Here is a 21,927-nt window from a genome sequence, read left to right on the forward strand (position 1 = left end):
TAACCTTTCAACGTTCGTAAATTTAAACGGATTCAAAACTCCCAGCCGCACGTTTCGATTCTCGGATATGCGTGGCTGCTTGGTCTACATGTTTTGCATAGGTGTAGGGCTTGAAAATCGTTGTTTTGGTTACAGTGCGGTACCACTTATAATGCAGATATTCACGACTCTGGCGACTTGCGTTATAAGCGGTCTGTACTGTACTGTGTTGCATCTTCTGTTAAAAAGCAGTTGTTGCTCTTGTATGGTCAATTCAAAGGGGACACCAAGTGTATGTTCTTGTGAAGTTAGCAGCAATGTTTTTAAAATATACTGAGGGGCTTATCTACCAGACTACTTGTTTTGGCATTGAACTTCAGGTTTCTCAAAATCCTGCATCAGCAGCTTGCATTAATACTACACTACCCGTCCTCTCACTTTATGATCTTTCTGCTATTAATTTTTTTCTTCGCAACAATATGTGTGAACTTCACCAACTGGGTCATTGAGTAATCACATATAAATATATTAGGCAAACCAAAATGATCGACCAACCGTGCTTTGTTTGGTCTGACCCGAAATTATCCTGCATACTTCTTGAATGAAGAAAAAAGTTATTGCTAGCACTACTATCTATGTTGTGTTACCTCATTGGCACTTCATAATTTCGTAACCTGTTTTCATTTGTTTATGCAGCATCGAAGCCTTGCAGTCGTCAAGCTGCAACCATAAAACGTGACAAGTCATATCAGGGATACAGCCACCACTGTAACTTCTGTGCCTATAAGACTGATAAGATGTCTAATCTGAAAAAACACACTATGATCCATACAGGGGAGCGGCCGTTTGAATGCCATTTGTGCCCTCAAAGCTTCTCGTCAAAGTCCGCACTGAATGTTCACTTGCGCACTCATACAGGGGAAAGGCCATTTCAGTGCCCTTCATGCCCTCAGAGCTTCCCACAGAACAGTGCTCTCAAGGTACACCTGCGCACTCATACAGGGGAGAGGCCATTTCAGTGCCCTTCATGCCCTCGGAGCTTCCCACATAGTAGTAGTCTCGTGGCACACCTCCGTGCTCACACAGGGGAGAGGCCATTTCAGTGCCCTTCATGCCCTCAGAGATTCAGTTGCATGAGTAATCTCAAAGTACACCTGCGCACTCATACAGGGGAGAGGCCATTTCAGTGCCCTTCATGCTCTCAGAGCTTCCCACATAGGAGTAGTCTCGTGGCACACCTGCGCACTCACACAGGGGAGAAGCCATTTCAGTGCCCTTCATGCCCTCAGAGCTTCAGACGCACGAGTAATCTCGAGCTACATGTGCGCACTCACACAGGGGAGAGGCCGTTTCGGTGCCCTTCATGCCCTCAGAGCTTCCAAAGTAAAAGTAATCTCAAGAGACACATGCGCATCCACACAGGCGAGAGGCCATTTCAGTGCCCCCTATGCCACGAGGCCTTTGTACATAGCAACCAGCTCAAAAGGCACCGGTGCCACCACAAGTGAAAGTGGCCATTTGAGTGCTAGTTCTGCTTCTAGAGCTTCTTTGTAATTGCTCATTTGACTGGCCCTTCTAGGGAACTTTTTGAGCGCAAAGAAAGTAATGCAAGGCAACTATAAAGCTGTGGGTCTAGTATTAAAAATATGGCTTCACCATTACTACTGGAGTATTCTTAAGCATGTTGTAAACTGCTGCAAAGTAGATTAGATTGTGCTATTGTCTTGAGCCATAAAAGAAACGGAGAACAAGAAAAAGCAGAAAGCATGAGGAGGCTGTGGAAGAGATAAAGAAAAAGAAGTTAGAGAATATGAGGGTCCTATTGAAAAGAACGGAAGGTATAAAAGAAGGAAAAGTGGAAAAGGGCACGCACGGCTACGGGGCAGAGGTGCAGAAGGGACACGTAGCAGAAGAACCAGCTACGGCAGAACATCGGACACGGCGACATTGGATCCTTGACACATCAGCGGCCTATCGACATGTCGTCAGAAGCAGCGACGACGAGGTGATGTCGTCACGTTGATGGATGCAATGTAAACATTATCGAATTGTTTAACACTTCGCATGTGAAGAATAAAGAGAAACACTTTGAATTAACTGACACTGTATATAGTTTGCTGTGTGTTATGGTTTTTTCTATTGTGTTTGTAGTACATGTTCAGTTTATTCCTTTTATGGGTATGTCCAATAAAGACTTTTCTCGATTCAGAAGTTCCTGTTGCTGTGTTTAACACCTTGAGACCTTGACAGCTATCAGTGCACACGCATAGCTTCGTGCTATCTCGTGATAGCGCTTGTTTACGCTTGCACCGAGTTCTACTTGATTGTACGTGTTTGTGTGATTTTGACGGGCAGCCATCAAAAGATAGCTGCCACAAAATAAACAATTCTTGTTCTAGCAGTCTACGTTTTATGTGTCTTGGATGCTGCGCTCAGCCTCCAGGCACGGTGTAGCAGTGGCGACGAGAAACGTACCCGCATTTTGTAGAGCAAGGGCTTCGCTGCTTGTGCAGTGTTGTACCACATACCACCATTTGATGATGGCAAGGATAAGTAGACTTCGTACATCATTTGCATTGAGTCCTACTTTGAAGGCAACAACATCGAAGAGGATGCACAGAAGATACTGCTTCTTGTCTCGGATCAAGGTCAATGGACGTCCTCGGTGGGTGGTGCGCTTCTTGTAAGGTGAGCCAGCTCACCTACAAGGAAATGGTTGAACTTCTGGAAGGCTTCTGGGACCCCAAGCCAAACTAGATTGCATAAAGCTTCAGACTTTCTTACTCGTGTTCAAAACGAAGACGAATCAGACCAGCAGTTTATCGCCAAGCTCCGACGACTCACCGACAAATGAGACTTTGGCGACATGTTGAACCAAGTGCTACGGAACAAGATTGTATGTGGAATTTGAAGCGCAAAGTTACAGAAAGCACTGCTTTCTGTGGCAAGTTTGATCTTGAAAAAAGCCGAGAGCATGGTGCTGGCAGTCGAAGCTGCGGGTAGGAGCATCAAGCTCATGAAGAACGGCGACATGAAGACTGAACCAGAACTGCATAAGCTGACGGGCAGGCACGAAGCAGAAGCAGGCAAAAAGTAGAGTGCGGAAGGTGTGGAAACAAAACCCAGTTGGAACAACTTTGCAAGTTCAAGAATGCGAAGTGCTTCGAGTGTAGTAAAAAAGAGCATATATCAGTAATGTGTAGGGCAAAAGGCAAGAAACAGAACACCAAATAGAATCCCAGAAGGAAACGAGGCGTGTTCTTTTCAACTGTTCACAACCGGCGAAAGCCAAGCGTCGGTGCCGTGTAATGAAATGCGTCCCGTGCTGCAGAAGTTCTGCTGTGGAGGTGTCGATCTAGTCACGGAAATGGACACTGGGTCACCGCTATGCATCATTCCCTGGGACATCTACTACATGCAGTGTGCAAAGTGGCCTCAAATCAAGAAGACAGACCTGAACTTGTCCTGCTACCTAGGACCGCTGCCTATCGCAGGTAAGCTTACATTTCCGGTTTCCTACAAGGGCAAGACTCTGCCTCTGTGACCGTAATTTGTCATTCAGGGCAGTTGTGACTTCATTCGAGCCCTGAACAGCCTGGGTGGCACAGTTCTGAACCTGAGCAGTACCAGCAGATGAGATGACAAGGAGTGAGAAGAAATTTTGTTTAAGTATCAAGACGTCTTTGTGTCAGAACTAAGCCGTTTCAACGTTCTGCCCATTCACCTCTCCGTCGAAGGAGGAGCCGTTCCGAAGTTTTTCTGGGTGAGAGAACTGTTGTACGCAATGCGAGACAAGCTGGAAAGTCTAGTGAGGTCGGGCGTGCTTGCTCCTTTTGCTCACTCAGAATATGCTATGCCTATTTTGCCAGTGCTGAAAAAAAGACGGATCTGTCAGGATCTGTGGCGACTACTAGCTAACCGTGAACGCAGCATGTGTCACGGAACAGTATCCACTTCCAGTCAGTGATGATATTTTTGCAGCACGTCACAAGGGAGACGTCTACAGCACCTTAGACTCATGCAATGCCTATAACCTGATTCTATTGGATGACGTCATAGAACTTGATGACCATCAGTACCCACGAAAGGTTGTTTTGCTACAACCACCTAGCTTTTGGAGTGTCGTCTGCACTAGCTATCTTCTAGTGCACCTGTGGAAAATATGCTTGGCGGTCTGTGATACGTGTAGTGCATGAGACAGTGCGTGGTTGGGAGATGAAAAGAAGAGGATGACAAAGAGTGCGCGTGCGGAGGTGAATCCTGTGCTAGGTGAAAAAAGGTGACGTCAAGCACGAGAACGTGCAGCGCAAGAAAATGCGCTGCAATCTTGTTTCCAACTCGGCCCCGTCGACATTCTGGGTGAGACCAACGCCTCTTCCTTCATTGCTTCGCCGCCACCAGTCAACGTCGAACTGCTGTAGCGTTGATTTTTTAGAATGCTTGTTCTCACATTCTGTCATTACTCTACTTGGTGTGCTAGTGCTAATGTATCTTCCTGTTAATATTGACGCGAAATAAGTTGGCACGTGGTGACACTGGCCCCTTGAGGCGAGAACGACGAAGTTCGTGGTTGCGCGCGCGCTCTCCGAGGTCCAGCCATTATTAAAGGCTGACGTGTTTTTTTTTGCCTATCTGTTGCTGATCAACTATTCTAGCTGTACTAGCTGGGTGACATTTCTGGTGGAGGTGCGGGGTACGGTCGATGTTAAGATCTCCGGAGCGTACCCCAGACCTAAGCCCGGCGAGTAGTTCGGCCGCGAGCTTACCCCTGTGCACGTACGTACCAGCCGACGTCTCCAAGGACTCCAGCCACAGCACGGCCTGCTACCCGAACGAAGTAGAATGACGAACCAACCACGTCCTGCCGCTACTGCAGCATCGCACGTGGTCGTCAATCAGATCCGGGTGCCGAATCATTTCCACGGGAGTGCTTCAGAGGACGCCGACGACTGGCTTGACCATTTTGACCGGGTCGCCAACGTCAACGACTGGACACACGAGCGTAAGCTTCGCTACGTGTACTTCGCTCTTGAAGATTCCGCTAAAATATGGTTCGAGAACCACGAGGCGACACTGACGTCATGGGAAGAATTTCGTCGGCAGTTCCTCAATGCCTTCGCCAGGGCGGACAGGAAGGAGAGGGCGGAGTTAGCAATGGAGTCGAGAATTCAAGGCCCGAATGAGCGAGTGACGGCGTACGTAGAAGACATGAATCGGCTCTTCAGACGTGCAGACCCCTCTATGACTGAAGCAAAGAAGGTGCGCCACCTAATGCGCGGCGTCAAAGAGGACATCTTTGCTGGCCTCATTCGAAATCCGCCGACGACAGTGGCAGAGTTCCACGACGAAGCCACCACCATGGAAAAGGCCCTTCAACAGCGGGCCAGGCAATACAACCGCGACGCCGTGATTTCAAGGGAGCTCTCTGCCGTTACCCTCGGCAACGACGTCGGCGCCTTGCGAGAACTCATCAGGGCTGTCATCAAGGAGGAACTGCAGAAGATGCAGACGACAGCTGCCTCTGTGGGACAACTTTCCATTGCGGAAATGGTGCGTGCCGAGGTCCGACAGGCCGTCCATGTTCCTGAACAGTACGAGGCACCACAGCAGAGACCGCGTCCTGAAATGAGTTACGCAGAAGCAGTACGCCGTCCACCACCCTCAAGTGCGTATAGCATGGTGCACCCCGCTCAGCAATTGGACGTTAGCTTCAGGCCTCGCAGCACACCGCACATGGCCGAAGCAAGAACCAGGAAGAGCAACGTCTGGCGCACCGCAGACTACAAGCCCCTTTGTTACCATCGTGGCGAAGCCGGGCACATCTACAGAATGTGTCCTTATCGTCATGTGGGGCTCCGAGGATTCGCCCCAAATGCACCTCGTCCACGACCTGGTGAGCGGCCGCCGGAAATAGAGAGTTTCGTCGCGAATTGTCGCAATGGTGATCAACGATGGCACGAGCCCCGTTCGTCGTCTCCTGCTCGTTACAGGTCACCATCACCAAGCCAAGCCTTCTCTCGCGGTGCTCTCAGACGCCGCTCGCCTAGCCCGGCGGCTCGGGAAAACTGAGTTCAGCGACCTCCGGAGGTGAGGCCGCTGACGTCGACTGTGCGCAAGATCCTCCACTACGACGACAACGACGAAAACAGAACGACGCAGACGTACAGACGCAGTCAAACACCGTACGAGAGGTAATAACGTCGAACATTCTCGTCACCGTAGACGACGAAGAAATAACAGCGTTAATCGACACTGGAGCGGACACCTCAGTTATGAGCATGGACCTTGCCTGCAAGCTGAAGAAAGTTTCTACCGAGTGGACTGGGTCGCAGATTCGCACTGCAGGAGGCCATCTGCTAACCCCGGTAGGAAGATGCACAGCGCGAGTGAGCATTCGTGGGTTTACGTACCTCGGAGATTTCCTTATCCTCCCAAGCTGTTCGAGGGACTTAATTCTGGGAATGGACTTTCTGCAGGCTAATGGAGCCGTGATAAACTTACAGAAGTCCCTGGTAACGTTTTCAACGGCGCAGGCCTTAGCAGGGAGCAGCACTGACGACACGTATGTCAACGCCTTGAGGATTGTCGACGAGAACATCACGGTGCCGCCAAGGAGCAGCGTATTGACCCTCGTAACCTGCGACGCATTCGACGACTATGAGGGTATTGCGGAGGCAAATATCCCGCTGTTGCTCGAAAGACACATCTGCATCGCCCGGGGCCTTGTTCGAATACAAAATAAGTGCTCGCAAGTTTTGTTGACAAACTTCAGCCATGAGTATCAGCACGTCCCTCAAGGTACAGCTGTGGCCTTTCTGAACGAGATTGCTGACTTCTCCGACGTCGGCACGTTACAAGTGACTTCACCGGATTCAACAACTCACGCCAACCTGAGTACCCGCGTCCACATTAATGCTGACTTAGTAGATGCACAGAAGGATCAGCTACTGGGCCTAGTGACAGAATTCTCTGGCTGTTTTTCCACAGAATCTAAAGTCCAGCGCACCTCCATTACGCAACACCGGATAGTTACAGAGGAGTCGGCGCGGCCTGTTCGTCAGCACCCGTACCGCGTGTCACCTATGGAGCGGGAGGCGATTAAGCGTCAAGTTGAAGAAATGCTCAATGATGACGTCATCCAGCCGTCGACAAGTCCGTGGGCATCGCCTGTCGTACTAGTAAAAAAGAAAGACAACACGCTCCGCTTCTGCGTTGACTACAGACGGCTTAACCGAGTCACCAAACGCGACGTTTACCCCCTGCCACGGATCGATGACGCTTTGGACCGTCTGCGTCATGCTGAGTTCTTTACTTCGTTAGACCTAAAGTCAGGGTACTGGCAAATCGAAGTGGACGAGCGTGACCGTGAAAAAACTGCCTTCGTGACTCCCGACGGGCTATACGAATTTAAAGTCCTGCCTTTCGGTCTCTGTTCCGCTCCTGCTACGTTTCAACGAATGATGGACACTGTACTCGTCGGACTAAAGTGGCAGACGTGTCTAGTGTACCTAGACGACATTGTTGTGTTTTCCAGCACGTTCGATGAACATCTCACCCGACTACGAAGTGTCCTTACCGCAATACGCAAGGCAAACCTCACCATCAAGCCTGAAAAATGTTACTTTGGCTTCCGGGAACTCAAGTTTTTAGGCCACGTGGTCAGCTCCCAAGGAGTACGACCAGACCCAGAAAAGCTCGCTGCCGTTGCCGAGTTTCCTCACCCTAAAGACAAGAAGGCTGTTCAGCGGTTCCTGGGCCTCGGCGCTTACTACCGCCGTTTCGTTGAAGGCTTCTCGAGGATTGCAGAACCTCTCACGAGACTGACGCGACAAGATGTGCCCTTTGCATGGACGGAAGACCAAGAGCAGGCCTTCACCGAATTGCGCAAACGCCTTCAATCCGCTCCAGTGCTGGCGCATTTTGATGATACCGCGGCAACTGAAATTCACACAGACGCACGCAACGTTGGACTCGGGGCTATTCTGGTTCAATGGCAAGACGGCGCAGAACATGTAATTGCGTACGCGAGCCGTAGCCTCACAAAAGCAGAAGCCAATTATTCACCCACCGAAAAAGAATGTTTAGCAGTCGTGTGGGCCATCAGCAAGTTCCGACCTTACTTATACGGCCGGCCATTTTGAGCGATCAGTGACCACCATTCGCTCTGCTGGCTTGCCAATCTACGAGACCCATCAGGTCGCCTCGCTCGTTGGAGCCTCCGCCTCCAGGAATACGACATGACTGTTGTCTACAGATCGGGCCGTAAGCATAGCGACGCTGACTGCTTGTCACGTTCTCCTATTCCCTTGACATCCTCCGACTTGGAGCTAGATTTGCCGTTTCTTGGTGTCGTCGACGTGGTGCGCATGGCTGACTACCAACGTGCAGACTCTGAACTGCTTCCAGTCATCCGATATCTCGAGGGAGCTGACGTTGTTGTCCCACGCCCACTTTCACGAGGATTGACATCCTACTGCCTGCGGAACGATGTCCTGTACAAGAAAAATTTCGAGAACAGCCAAGAAACGTTCCTTCTCGTCGTTCCGACGGCGCTGCGCGAGGAAGTTTTACAGGTGTGTCATGACGATCCCTGTGCCGGCCACTTAGGCTTCGCGAGGACATTAGCGCGCATACGGCAGAAATACTATTGGCCACACCTATTTTCGTCCGTCCAGCGCTATGTGCGAACGTGCCGTGACTGTCAGAGGCGTAAAGTCCCACCCGTCAAGCCTGCCGGCCTCCTTCAGCCTTTGGATCCGCCTCCGGCGCCGTTCCAGCAAGTCGGAATGGACCTTCTTGGTCCGTTCCCCACGTCTTCCTTGCAAAACAAGTGGATAATCGTGGCAACCGATTATTTAACTCGCTATGCGGAGACAAAAGCTGTGCCGCGGGGAACTGCTGCTGAAGTCGCCAGCTTCTTCGTCCACAACATCGTGCTTCGTCACGGTGCACCCGCTGTGCTCATTACTGATCGCGGTGCAGCGTTTACAGCGGAGTTGTTGCAACAAGTCGTCACGCTGACGCATACTGACCACCGAAGGACCACAGCCTATCATCCCCAGACTAACGGCTTAACAGAGCGCCTGAACAGAACATTGGCCGACATGCTATCCATGTACATTGATGTGGAACACAAGACATGGGATGAAATTTTGCCATACGTGACGTTTGCTTACAATACCGCTGTGCAAGAGACCACCGAGTTTACACCGTTCGAGCTCGTTTACGGACGTCGCGTTACAACCCCCTTAGACGCCATGCTCCCGGTAGATCACGGAACCACAAGGAATGACACCACTGAAGAGTTCGTCGAAAAAGCAGAGGAAGCTCGCCAGCTTGCTCGGAATCGCATCCGCACCCAGCAGAATACCGACGCCTGCCGTTACAACCGGACCCGACGGAACGTCCAGTACTCACCAGGCGACCGCGTGTGGGTGTGGACACCTATCCGACACCGTGGGCTCTCGGAGAAATTGTTGCGCCGCTATTTCGGCCCCTACGAAGTTGTACGCCGCCTCAGTGATGTGAACTATGAGGTGGTGCCTCAAAGCTCTGATCCTAGTTCGAACCGACGCCGTCCCCGTGCTGAAGTCGTCCACGTAGTACGGATGAAGCCGTACTACGCACGCGAGGGATAAGCAACCCTCACAAACCGCTTCAGCATTGTGTACATTCCTGTCTTTTTTTTTTTTCATGTTGGCACTCTTGCCCATATTGCTCGCCCCATGCCCCTGACGCGACCGGGTCGGTCGCTTTTGAGAGGGGAGCAATGATGCGAAATAAGTTGGCACGTGGTGACACTGGCCCCTTGAGGCGAGAACGACGAAGTTCGTGGTTGCGCGCGCGCTCTCCGAGGTCCAGCCATTATTAAAGGCTGACGTGTTTTTTTTTTGCCTATCTGTTGCTGGTCAACTGTTCTAGCTGTACTAGCTGGGTGACAATATTTCATTGACTGTTTGTTCTATGTTCTTTCATGCTGGTTGCAATAAATATTTTGTTTGTTTGAACAAACGGCTTTGTCCCTGATTGGATTATTTGAGGTTCTGCCTCAGGGACCCATTTTAAACATTAGCAAAAAGTACCTGCATGACAGGGTCTAACAGGTGTACAAGCTTATTTGGATGAGGTCCTGGTGACAGAAGGAAAATGTGACAGTGGAAGCAATCTTAAGGCAGTTCTCCAGCGCTTCCGTGCATGATGAACTACTGTCCTTCGAACACTTACCCTTCCGTCAAAATGCAGTAGGGTCAGTGTTGTTTCAGGAAATTGTAAGTACTGTACCTGGGACACAAAATCACTAGCGATGGACTTCATCCACTGGAGAAGAACCTGAAAGCTGTGATGAAGGCACAAAGTTCAAAGAACGTGAGCTAGCTGCGTTCTTACATCAGTCTGCTCACTTATTACAGCAAGTTCCTTCTAAGCATAGCAACGATGCTCGCTCCGTTGTTCGACCTTCTGAAGAACAATTGCCATTGGCAATGGTCATCGAAGCAGCAACAGTCCTTCGAACATTCTAAGGAAGCCCTCTTACATGCCAAAAAGCTCACACATTTTGATCCAACTCAGTCGCTGCACAGTGAGTGCGACGCTTCTCCGCATGGTATAGGAAGGAGCGTTTCTTTCCCATTGTGTTGCCAGTGTGGATAAACCTATTGGGTTCCGCTCGCGAACACTGACCCAGGCCGAACTACATTGTTCACAGCTCAAGTGGGAGACCTTTACATTGGTGTTTGGCATAACCAAGTTTCATGATTACTTACTGAGGCGGTGATTCATACTTGCAAGTGATCATAAGGCGTTGGCTTATTCCACAAGAACCAACCTACACCTGTCATGGCAGCTGCTCGCATCCAGCGTTGGTCTTTGCTGTTGGGAGTGTACCAATGCAGGATCAAGCACAAGCCCGGAGGAGACAGCCAAAATGCAGATGCTCTCAGTAGGCTTCCACTCAGAACCCCTGACGATGCCCCTGAAGAAATATCGGAGTACGTGTGCTCGTTGCAGCAACTTGACGAGACACTTGTGACGTAACACGTATGAGCCAACTGACTGAAGCCAACAGGGTATTGCGGATAGTCAAGTCGTTCATACTGAAAGGTTGGCCGGAAGACAAAAACAAACAAAAAACGTGGAACCGTGCTTGGAGGTGTATGTGGCAGGAAAACTTGAGTTGACTGTTGGACACGACGTCACCTTCTGGGGCCATAGAGTAGTCATTCCTGAAGCAGCTAGTGGCAGAATGCTTCAAATTCTACACAAGATGCACCAGGGAGTCTCGGCTATGAAAGCAGTTGTGCGAACAAGTGCGTGGTGGCTGGTACTAGACCAGGAAATTGAACGCATGAGCAACAAGTGTGACATTTGTGTACAAGTAAAGGCCGTTACCTCCTCCGAAAACGCCGTTCCGTTGACTAAAAAAAAACTTGTCCCGTGTTCATTTTAATTTTTTCGGTCCAGCAAATGGTGCCATAGTTCGCAGTGGATTCACATTCCAAATGGATTGAGGCAGTTCCTATTGTAAGTGCAGCTCGCAGAAAAAGCTATACACGACTGACCATGACTTCTTTTCAACCACTGAAAAACACCGCAAGGAGACAAATCACCGTCACAGAGGCTTCTGAACTACCAATTTCGCTCTCGCCTAGACATGTCTTCCTGAATCTTTGTCTTTTCCTTTATTTTCACAGAAAAACACGCCAACGAAATTTGGTCCTTGCGATGCAGTTTGGGCCCAAAACTTTCGGAGACAGGGAGAAGTGGCTGCATGTTACAGTCAAGCGAACGAGCAGAGCCTGTATGGTTATAGTCGAGATGTCAGCCATAGACCAGGTTCGTCTGTGAGAGAGCTCTGCGACTGCTACAAGTGAAACAATGGCTGGGTTGTCAGCTGAAACTGAAGTTGAGCCTAATGAAGTCTCAAATACCGAAGAGCCACTGGCACTTATGCTTCACTGTCTCGAGTTTGCAAACCAGTACAGCAATATCCACCATAAGGAGGGAGGACTGTTGCAAAGTAGATTGCACTATCAGAGCGCATGCATAGCTACGTGCTGTCGCGTGATAGTGCTTGTTCACGCTTGCACCGAGTTGTGCTTTATCGTACTTTGGTCTTGTTCTGACAGCCTACATTTGGTGTGTCTTGGATGCTGCGCTCAACCCTTGTCACGGTGTAACAGTTTGTGGTATACCTTAGTGACTATATCTGATTCATCATCATCAGCCTATATGTCCACTGCAGGACAAAGGCCTCTCCCTGCAATCTCCAATTACCCGTCTTGTGCTAGCAGATTCCAACTTAGGCCTGCAAATTTCCTAAATTCATCACTCCACCTAATTTCCTGCCATCCTCGACTGCGCTTCAGTTCCCTTGGTACCCATTATGTTACTATAATGGTCAACTGGTCATCTGCACTACACATTACATGGCCTGCCCAGCTCCATTTCTTTCTTTAATGTCAACTAAAATATTGGCTATCCCCATTTGCTTTTTGATTCACACCGCTCTCTTCCAATCTAACGCTATGCCTAACACTGATGTTTTAATCAATGGTTAATCATTATTCAGGTTTATGGGCACAAAGGCCATGTCTGGACAAAGGGCATCAAGCAAGTGATCACGAGTCTTCAATGAAGAGATGAATTATGGGTGTTGGAAAGCTGCTAAGAGTGAAGAAAGGGGCTTGTGTCCCTCTCAGGTGCCTTGTGTGATGCCACTGCAGCAAAATTCTAATGAGACTTCTCGTATTAAGCTGCCATTGTTTACACGAAGGCTGTCTCTTTGACAAGGGCCGTGCACATAATTTGTGATTTGGTGTTTGCCGGGGAAGTTCGCATTTGATAACACTATTGTTTCCCCTTTTTCTTTGCCAAGATTAATGTCGCTGGCAGCCGAAGAACTTGGCATTTGCAGCTGCACTATGTCCCCTGGTTTGGATGTGTGATATTACTTTTTGTTAGTGGCTGTACGTTTGACAATTTTCCTGCATCTGTGTCAATGGTGCCTTCAGTATTGTTTCGTGCACATTGAGATGTGATCTCTTTCTGATAGGCTGATATTTTTGATGCCTCGAAGTTCTGGTACTGGACGAGTTTTGGGGGCTCTGTTATAATGTTGCAACTTTTTGTATTGTATTCTTCAATATAAGCTCTACTTAGCAGCAAATAACCATTTAACCATTTATTACGAATTAGTTGTGCAAGTTTGTTCCAGCTCATTAAAAATAAATGACTGTATTGTGAATGGGTATTGTTAATTATTGTTACTTATTTTTTTATATTTCAATGTTTGCACTAATGCTGCAATGTGACCTGGAGGTGGCACTGCCATCGCCAGTATTGTTTAGCTGTTCCTTAGTGACAACTTCTCCAGAGTACACGGTTGCTTTTTGAACCACTTGACTGCATTCGATGAAAAAACAAATGTGCAACTCTGCTTCCTTTGGGATCATATACAGTAACTCATTCCGATTATGTCTGACGATTTCTAATAGAATTGCGTCTGAAACAAAGTGATGACACACAGGTAGTCACCTAGCCTGCTTCAGCTAATCAGGTTTTACTATATCTACTGCAGTCTAGCATTTTGCCCATCTCTTAAAATTATCTACGTCTGTAGTGACCCCGGTTCCATCTCTTCCCTGCTTTTCTTTTCTCACAAATACTCTGAATGTGTCTTGCCTACCTTGACCGCGCCGATCAGATAATGCTCCAATCAGCTTTGCACCCCATCATTTTTGGAAAGCGAACGTTCCTTATATAGTTCTGGCGGGGTGTATATTTTGGCATTCCATTGCAATGTGCCAAGTCTGGATATTTTCTGCAGCCTCCTTGATATGGTGTTGGTGCCATCTGGTGCGGCAAAGAATGACGCTGATTTCCGTGATTCAACAAAGGTTGCACAGCCTGATTAAGCAAACCAAAAAAAAGTTTATTATAACGATTGGCAGAACATGGCAGCCCATTGTTTCCTGCGGTCACAGCTTCGAGCGTAGTAGGAACAAGGAAAAGAAGCATCACGCTGTGAGTGCTCAGAAAGGGCAGAATTTTATGTTTAACAACTCCACTCATAAAATACGCAATCTTTATTTGAAAACTGTCTCCTTCATAACTAAGATGCTCCACGTTTTTATTTCTAAAGGCATTGTGGGGCCCCTATAAAAGGAAATGCACGAAAATCCAGAGACAACTTTGCCAGAAGACGATAAAAAAAAAAAAAAAACCATTTGCCACTCTGAGTGCTTAGTCACAGGAGCTCGAGTCATTGGTATCTTCCCCAACTTTCCTGAAAGTTAAGAAAAAAAAAAAAAAGGTTTACAAAGTTTTCTAGCACAGTCTTGAGTCACGAGAACAAATTATAACTCAAAAAAGTTCTCTTATTTTCCATCAGGTTCACAAGCTACATAAAAAAAAGAAAAACTAGCAATAAAGGGGCACCGCAACACGTTTTTAAGCATGACAAGGAAATATCTGTCATCTGCAGACAATGCTGATATGAACAAATGAGCCAAATGTTATTCCACTGCATGCAGCAGGGAGCACCCATATCACCTTGCATAGAAGATTGGTCACTCTCTCCTGTGGCTTTCAAGGTTTTTTCAATTCTCTCTTGTCTATGATGGTGTAGACCTGCGTGACAGCCCACAGATACCCATCATAGAGCAATTTGTTCATGACTGTGTTATTCCCGAGCACAAGCTTCTGCATGCATGCACGCTTTCTTTTTCTTCTTGACTTTGAAGTTTACTGACACTGAATTAAGTCCCTTTGCAGTGTTTTGCTACATTAATGACGATGGCAACCTTTCCTTACCTAGATCTTCCACCTTGTAGATTTCCACAATCCTTATTAGAAAAATTAACTGATTAGTTTAACCATTTACCAAGAGCGCACTAATGACCAAGTTATACCCAGGCCCATGGAGCAGGGACTGGACGTCATGCCTTCGCAAGCCAACACTCCATGAAACTGTCCCCTTAACCTTTCACTCTCTCACAACTCTAAAGATCAACCAAACATGTGACCCTGCGCTCGGCGTACTCAACCCAGTGTGCTTGGTTCCCGGTAGGTTTTTATCAATGTACCCTTGTTCGGATGCCTTGCCAACCACTGTGTGCCCGTTTTCTCCAGATATGCTTGTGCCACTTCAGTAGTTTGTTGCAACATATTGCAGTAATTCACTACAAAGGGCTCAGTTGCCAGTCATTTGGCAGAACATCGTAAAAAATGTGGTTGTGAACCATATCTTGAAAACTGAATGTTCTTGGGATGCTACAAGGAGCAACACGCCCGTGAGAATAACGAACATGGCAATTTTTGTTTTAGCGTCCCAATAGTAGTGAAATACACTATTTATGGAATGTGTGATAGCCTGCCTACAACCATGGCCAGTGATAAATTGATGTTTTATGATCTCTGCGCAGATTCTCTTTTAATGCATTGCAGGTGATATGCAATAAACATCGGTTGCTAGTCAGCACTGTGTGCATTGCCTTCACTGTGTCCTGTCGTTTGTGCTGTTCCATTCCCTTCTCAATAGATACGTTCATCGTCCCCATCACAACATGCGTGGGTGGCAACCGCATGTTGCCGTCGTGCCTGTTATCTTTTCAGAAGAGTGCTCCGAGTGCAGAGGTGGCGGACACTATTATTTTTCTTCATACCTCAAGGGTCCCAGAGGGACGTTACATGAGGGATGGGCAATGAAAACTGCAGTTTTCAGTTAACATGTTAAATAACGACTCTCGATGGCCGTGTTAAACTGGGTGCGATCTGTTAACATGGGAATGTGTGCGGGAAGGTCGTGCCAGCCCTGTGCCGTATGTAGAAAGAAGACTACTCAAAGGTCTTTTTATGGATTCGTTCGCAATATACAGCATTTAGATGGCAATGAAGAAATGTCTAAAGGCTGGTCTCATGAATACATACTATTACCTGGTGGCAAGGAATAGAAAAATTCATGATAGAGACACATACGTGCAATTTTACGATGGGTGGCAAGAGGATAAAGGCCAAGCTGAGATTTTACAGCAGATATACCTATGTTGTTAAGCAATTAAAGTTAATGAATGTGGAAGTAGGGTTCTGGGTGGATTCAAGCATATTTATAAGGTTAGCTCGATTATGCACAAATGTGGCATTAGCAAACTCAAGTTTAGGCCTCACAAGTGTTTTATAACCTATTAGTTTTGTGGTGATCGTTCCCAACACTAGGTTACGACGAAGGTAACCCAGGACTCAGTCGGAAGAATTTCAATTAATAATGTTGATAACACATTGCGACCATGTTAGATCACAGGAAATTTGAATAGGTAATTTGAACGAGGTAAAACCTCGCTAAAATAAAGTTGAAGGGGAAGCCAGAATTACTTTGCTATATCTGTTACTTCATTATATCCATTATTGCATGTACTGCGATATGAACCTCCATGAGGATTTTGAGGGCAATTCAACTTAGTTACATCTATTATTTCATTATAATTAGGTTTGGCTGTACCTACGTGCTTAATGGCGTTAGTAGCGGCTGAAGGACATTTATAGAGGGTGCAAGTTGAGGCTGTGCAATCATGACGTCGGTGAAAAGACATTACAAAGGTTTAGTTAATATTGATGGACATTAGCCCGTTGCCGCACCAGTCGCATATTTTAAGATCATTCTGCAAGAGGGGAAGACTGAGTGGGTTTAGTCGCGAAGCTGTATGGAACACAGTTGTCGGCAAAAAGCCTGTGTTAGAATTGATGCTGAGCGGCAGGTTGTTAATATAAACTGAAAAGAGGAGGGCGTGCCTAGTACAGTACCTTGGGGAATGCCAGTGTGTGTACGAGAGAATGGAGGCCTACAAAAATTAGCAACATCAAACTGCTGGCGAACAGCTAAAAAATTTAAAATCTAGTTGAACACAGGCAGGTCTAAGTTAAGGCATGATAGCTTGAGCAATAAGTGACATTGAGTAACTTTATAAAAAGTTGTACTTTGGCATTTTTACTGTCAGTTTCAGCTAGCCACAATTTCTTTAGTTTATCAATAGTATTAGCAATACCAATCGGGCAAAAGATACGGCTCATCAGGGAATGCACACTGGATGGCAAAAAAAAGGAAGGTTCTGAGTGGATTCGTGGGTGAAGACAGAGCAAAACATAGTAGTATTTTGTATTTAGGTAGGGCAGCAATTAGTATCACATAAAGAAACGACATTTGAATCGTCGGGTTTAATGGTTTTCTATAACAGTCTGGGATTGTTGCATAGCACAGATCATAGAGTGTTATTGTAAAAGTTATTTTTGGCTTGCATAATCAATGTAATGTACTCGTTTACAGCAGAATAGTATTTCGTACACGCCAAGTTAGATTTAAGATGTTTGAAAGATCCTAAATAGTCTTTTTCTTATTAGGCATTTTCAGTTAGCATTACACCACAGGGACTATGCTTGCTCATTAACAGCATAATATGGAAACAAATATTGCTGTAAGTCTATGCATTTCATTTTTAAACAGCATCCAGTTTGTTTCGATGGAGTGCGAGTGTGAAGATGAATCGAAATTGTCCGAAAATACAGCTACATAGTTCTACCGTCGTAGGAACCGTGACATGAACATGTGTTTGGCCAACTTATTCTGGTTTCAGTTTTATCATGTGATGCTCCCTCCTAGACCTTCCTTCCTTTCTCTAAAACTAAGCCACATCGATAATATGCAAAAGAATTACTTTTTAGCAGTCATCATCCTCGTGGTGCAGTTCTTGAGCCAGGATCCCGCCGCATCACGGATGGAGTGGGATGTCGCATTGTCATAAGCACAGTTGCTCCTAACGGCCTCTGAAACATGGCATCACCTACTGAGACTTGCATGTGGGGCATCGAGAATTATTAATGTATTAATAAAGCATTGTGTGCACGAAGGGGCTGTCGGGAGGTTACGCAATTTTTTCCAAAAGGGGCATGTTAACATTACAACATTTCAACATCTGACACAACTAACAAAACTAAAGTGAGAAGCGCCAAATTATGCTGCGATCAGTACTATACATATGTTAGCTGAAAGAACAGCATTCACATCTGTGCAATGGCTACAGTACCATAAAGTTATGCATGGTTATATTGAAGATACAAGCAACACCTCAGTGATTCCCATATTTGCTGAAAAATGAACCACTACAGAACAATGGCTACTAAGATGTGGATCTAATACAATTTTTCAGAAAGGTTGTGGCATTGCGAATGTTAACAATGTTTTCGGGAACACATGTAACATACAGTAGTGAACAAAATGATATGATGTTTTCCATGTACGTACTGTAAGCTAAGCTGCTCAGAGTGTTGGTGCTGCGCTATGGCATGTTGCCACATTGCCATGGTATCATATGGTATCACATTGCCATTGTTATCACATGATGCATATGATAACGTATGCCAAGATAAGGAAAAGCATACAAGAGCATGCCCGTGTGGACTACTTTGTGTCCTTTTTCCCTCTTTGTTAAAGAAAGAGCAGAGAACATAGTAAAGGAATTGCCAAAACCGTCTTTACTTGTTTTTGTTAACGTGGTTTCTTTTAAATTTACTACTAATAATGCCTGACAATAAGGATTTGTAAAGTCGAGTTTATCACATGATTTGCGAGCAACTCTATCTGCCATTAAACATTCTTCTGGGTGGTTTCACTTGTTTAAATATAAGGTTTGTGTCCAAAAGGAGACCATTGCTTGTGTTCAAAGTTTGCAAAAGTTACGGGAAAATTACGAACTTTGGGCTGCCCGACAACAACCCCCCGGCTGATTTCACCCCGATTTTTTTGCCACACAACAAAAACTCTGCTTCGTCTTTTTTTTCTCTTTAAAAGTAACACTTAATTTTTACCCCCCGAACTAAGAATATATATATATAAATATATAACACCTGAGAACGGAGGACCTTATGCATACTCCATCACTTTGTCTTACTAAGATGGTATATCTGCTTCTGCTTTGCACTGTCACTGTGGCATATGCGAGGCTTGGCGCACTCCCATGGCTTGCCACGCGGCGATGAGTGCGTCATGTGGCAATAGGAGGGTCGGCGAATGCCTCAGTGTTGGCCAGTGGCGTTCCACAGAGTAACACACACACTGGCAAAGCCAGATGGAAAGTGTTAATTAAATTTGCAAAGTAACAAGGATTAAATAAATAACCTTCACAGCAATTGCTTACCTGCTCACCTTGCCAAAATAACTGCAACACTTGCACAATTTAAAATGAAATGAAACATAGGAAATAAATGCATGTACTTACATTTCGTTATTCAGTAATCAAGGCTAAGCATTCACGTTCAATTTGCGTTAAAGAAACTTGACAGGTGCCCACCTGTATGCTTTGAATGCAACATAAGAACAAAGAAACTCTTAAAGGTATACTATAGAGCAACACTCAGTCGGCTTGAAACTCGTAAATTATTCCATAAAAATTTGGATGTCCTTCGTTCTCTCCCCCCCCCTCCCCCCCCAAAAAATGAAGAAAAAAGATGAGTTCTAGAAAAGAGAGAAAGAAAAATGGAGGGTGGCCTAAGCCTCTCTGAAAATTTAGTGCCAAAGCCCTAGCACCTGGTTGTCAGTGTGAAGCTGCGAATTACCAAAGCATATTCTCTTGCACCTGTGCAATCTTGGCATTGGAGAAGTCTCTGTAAAAGGGTAGTTCAAGTGTTTGGTTCCTTTAGAACGTAGTTTTCTTTCCCCAATAAACATATAACTAGATCCAAGTTGAAACTGTTTGAATCCACGGTGCGCTGGTGTGGGAACTTGAGAACAGCGTTGCCACCTGCCTTTTGTTCTCGTCTTTCTTGGTTTGTGAAGCCTGCTCTCAGGGTAAAAGTTGTCTTTTTTTTTGATGGTATTACAGAAGCAGAATTTACAAATACGCACCTTAACTTAATTAATACAGTAGACTTCCGTTAATTCAACTCCAGTTAATCCCGGCCGGCACCCACGCATGTACATGGGCTCAAGCTTTCATTATTTCGATCCTAAAATTAGCCTTCGCCGGATAATTCAAACTTAATCAGTCAGCACGCATACACACCTGACCCATATGGTGACCCCAATAGCGACCCTCTTGGTGGCAGCGATTGTCTCAGCGGAGCTTAGGGAACAGTGAATGCACTGAACTGAAACCAAAAGTATTGAAGGATGCTGCTACAGTCGAATCTCGTTAATTCGAACACACTTAATTCAAACTTCCGGTTTATTTAAACTGATGCTGTGGTTCCGTCAAAGTTATGTGTATTCCAATCGGCAAAAATGCCCAGTAACTCGAACACGCAAGCATGGATTGCTACGGCTTAGTCGAGCTAGTGACAAAGTGCCCCCAAGCTATGAGACAAGCCGCTAAGTTGTCAAGGCAGCCTTTGCACATTTGTCAGGCATGTTCCGCGCATCCAGCATTTGTGTTAATTTGCAACACAGTCGTGGGCAATTTTGTTGCGTGGTGTTGCAAATTCTTGTTGCTGAGAGATATTAAGCGTTTTGAGATGGCGCCAACTCTACCCTCGATATCGGTGACGTGGCGAGTGATGAAGCGAGGTAAGTGCCAGATATCCATTCAGCCAGCAGAATGCAGTCAACCTCTATTCCAGTTACAAGGGCATGCACTGACCACCATACTCTTATCTGTATAGCGACAGCAGGAAAATGGTCGAAATAAAGATTGACCCTTCAGGCCCTGTGTACGAAATTGTTGTACACAACATTTTACATGTCCTGTGTCGATCCTCCTTTTTTTTCGTGCCATGTTTATTTCTTGCACTCCTTGATTATGACCGACTGAACAGGTTGCATGCAAGCCCACGTGCACACTGCTATGTTTTGAAAAGCTTGGCTAGCCAACTGTGGAATAAAAGCCCTTCTGGGGTGAATGCGTTTCTTTGGACTCGCAATAATGCAGACTCTTAAGTGATCTCTACCAAATGCGAAATATCGCTCGGCGACTGCAGCGAGGTACTACTGAACACGAAACTTGAGAAATCGAGTGCTGCTGCTTTTTTCTGAATGACTGCTGCATGGATATAAACTTACGTTCGACGACGCTGTAAATAACCATGTCCTTCAATCTTCTCTTCTTGCGTTGGCCCAGCATACTGAACTGCTGCCCCACAGCATCACTGAACAGGAAGCGAAGGACACCCGCTACGAAAGCCCTCAAACTGGGGCCTCCAACAAGTGAAAGTCGGTGCGTCTGGAAAAAAAGAAAGGTAAAAAAAAAACTACAGATTAAAAGCCTGTCATCAGAGCAAACCTGAAAATATTGTTTGATGTACAACTCTAAGGATTTATAACCCTAGGGAAAATTGCAATAGAAATTCCTATTGGTACTATACAAGCAAGAAGTATAGGTCCAACAGCAAAATGTACAGGTCCCATAGAGCTTTCTACCTGTCCTGTAGCTTCTATCAGGGCAATACAATGTCCTCGGGTTACAATATCCTGGTTAGCTCAGTAGATCCACTGCCTCGGAACAACATTGGTCCTAGGTTTGCTCCCAGAAGAAGGACAAACCTTTCTTCAACACTGAAGCTTTTTTTCTGAGAAACCCATTTTGGTTTCCATTGTAGCTTCATGCTATAGTTGGGCGGATGATAATTTTCCCTTTCATGAACCTCCCTCCACCTAGTGGGCTTCTGCAGAATGATTTGCCATACCCCGAGACTTGTGGAGATGCGGCGAAATGATCACATATCACACACCTCCTCTGTCAAAGTTCTCTGTTTATCTCGTTTTAGCAAGCAAAGGGTTGCGCTCGCCTCCACTCTTCTCAAGCCGAACAACTGGCCGTTATCCGATCTCAAGACTCTCGGACACTGGCCTTGAATGAAATCAGCACGACTGGCTTCTAGGGTACTGTTGTTCTGTTATACATGGGTAGATGTGGAGAGACTGAAGGTGTTAGCGTGTTACTTGAAAGAGAAGATTGTGCGGCAGACCGT

The 21,927-nt window shown here is 46.3% G+C and overlaps 2 protein-coding genes across 3 annotated transcripts in view; both read right to left on the minus strand.

The window, feature by feature from the left end:
• Positions 1-13,783: 13,783 nt before the first annotated feature.
• The window catches only part of LOC119463590 (uncharacterized), a 112,872-nt gene continuing 104,728 nt past the window's right edge, over positions 13,784-21,927 (minus strand). The window contains exon 12 of one of the 2 annotated variants that reach the window (XR_007463556.1): positions 13,784-14,263. The gene's annotated coding sequence lies outside the window, so the exon portion shown is untranslated. The other variant, XR_007463557.1, reaches the window with a different exon arrangement.
• Positions 21,026-21,927, minus strand: part of LOC119465244 (uncharacterized) — a 45,037-nt gene continuing 44,135 nt past the window's right edge. The window contains exon 9 of the mRNA XM_049656420.1: positions 21,026-21,179. Coding sequence (XP_049512377.1) covers positions 21,103-21,179 — 77 coding nt within the window. The 3' untranslated portion in view covers positions 21,026-21,102. The remainder of the gene's footprint in view (positions 21,180-21,927) is intronic.

Source organism: Dermacentor silvarum, chromosome 9 (genome assembly GCF_013339745.2).
Source record: "Dermacentor silvarum isolate Dsil-2018 chromosome 9, BIME_Dsil_1.4, whole genome shotgun sequence".
Taxonomy (NCBI): domain Eukaryota; kingdom Metazoa; phylum Arthropoda; class Arachnida; order Ixodida; family Ixodidae; genus Dermacentor; species Dermacentor silvarum.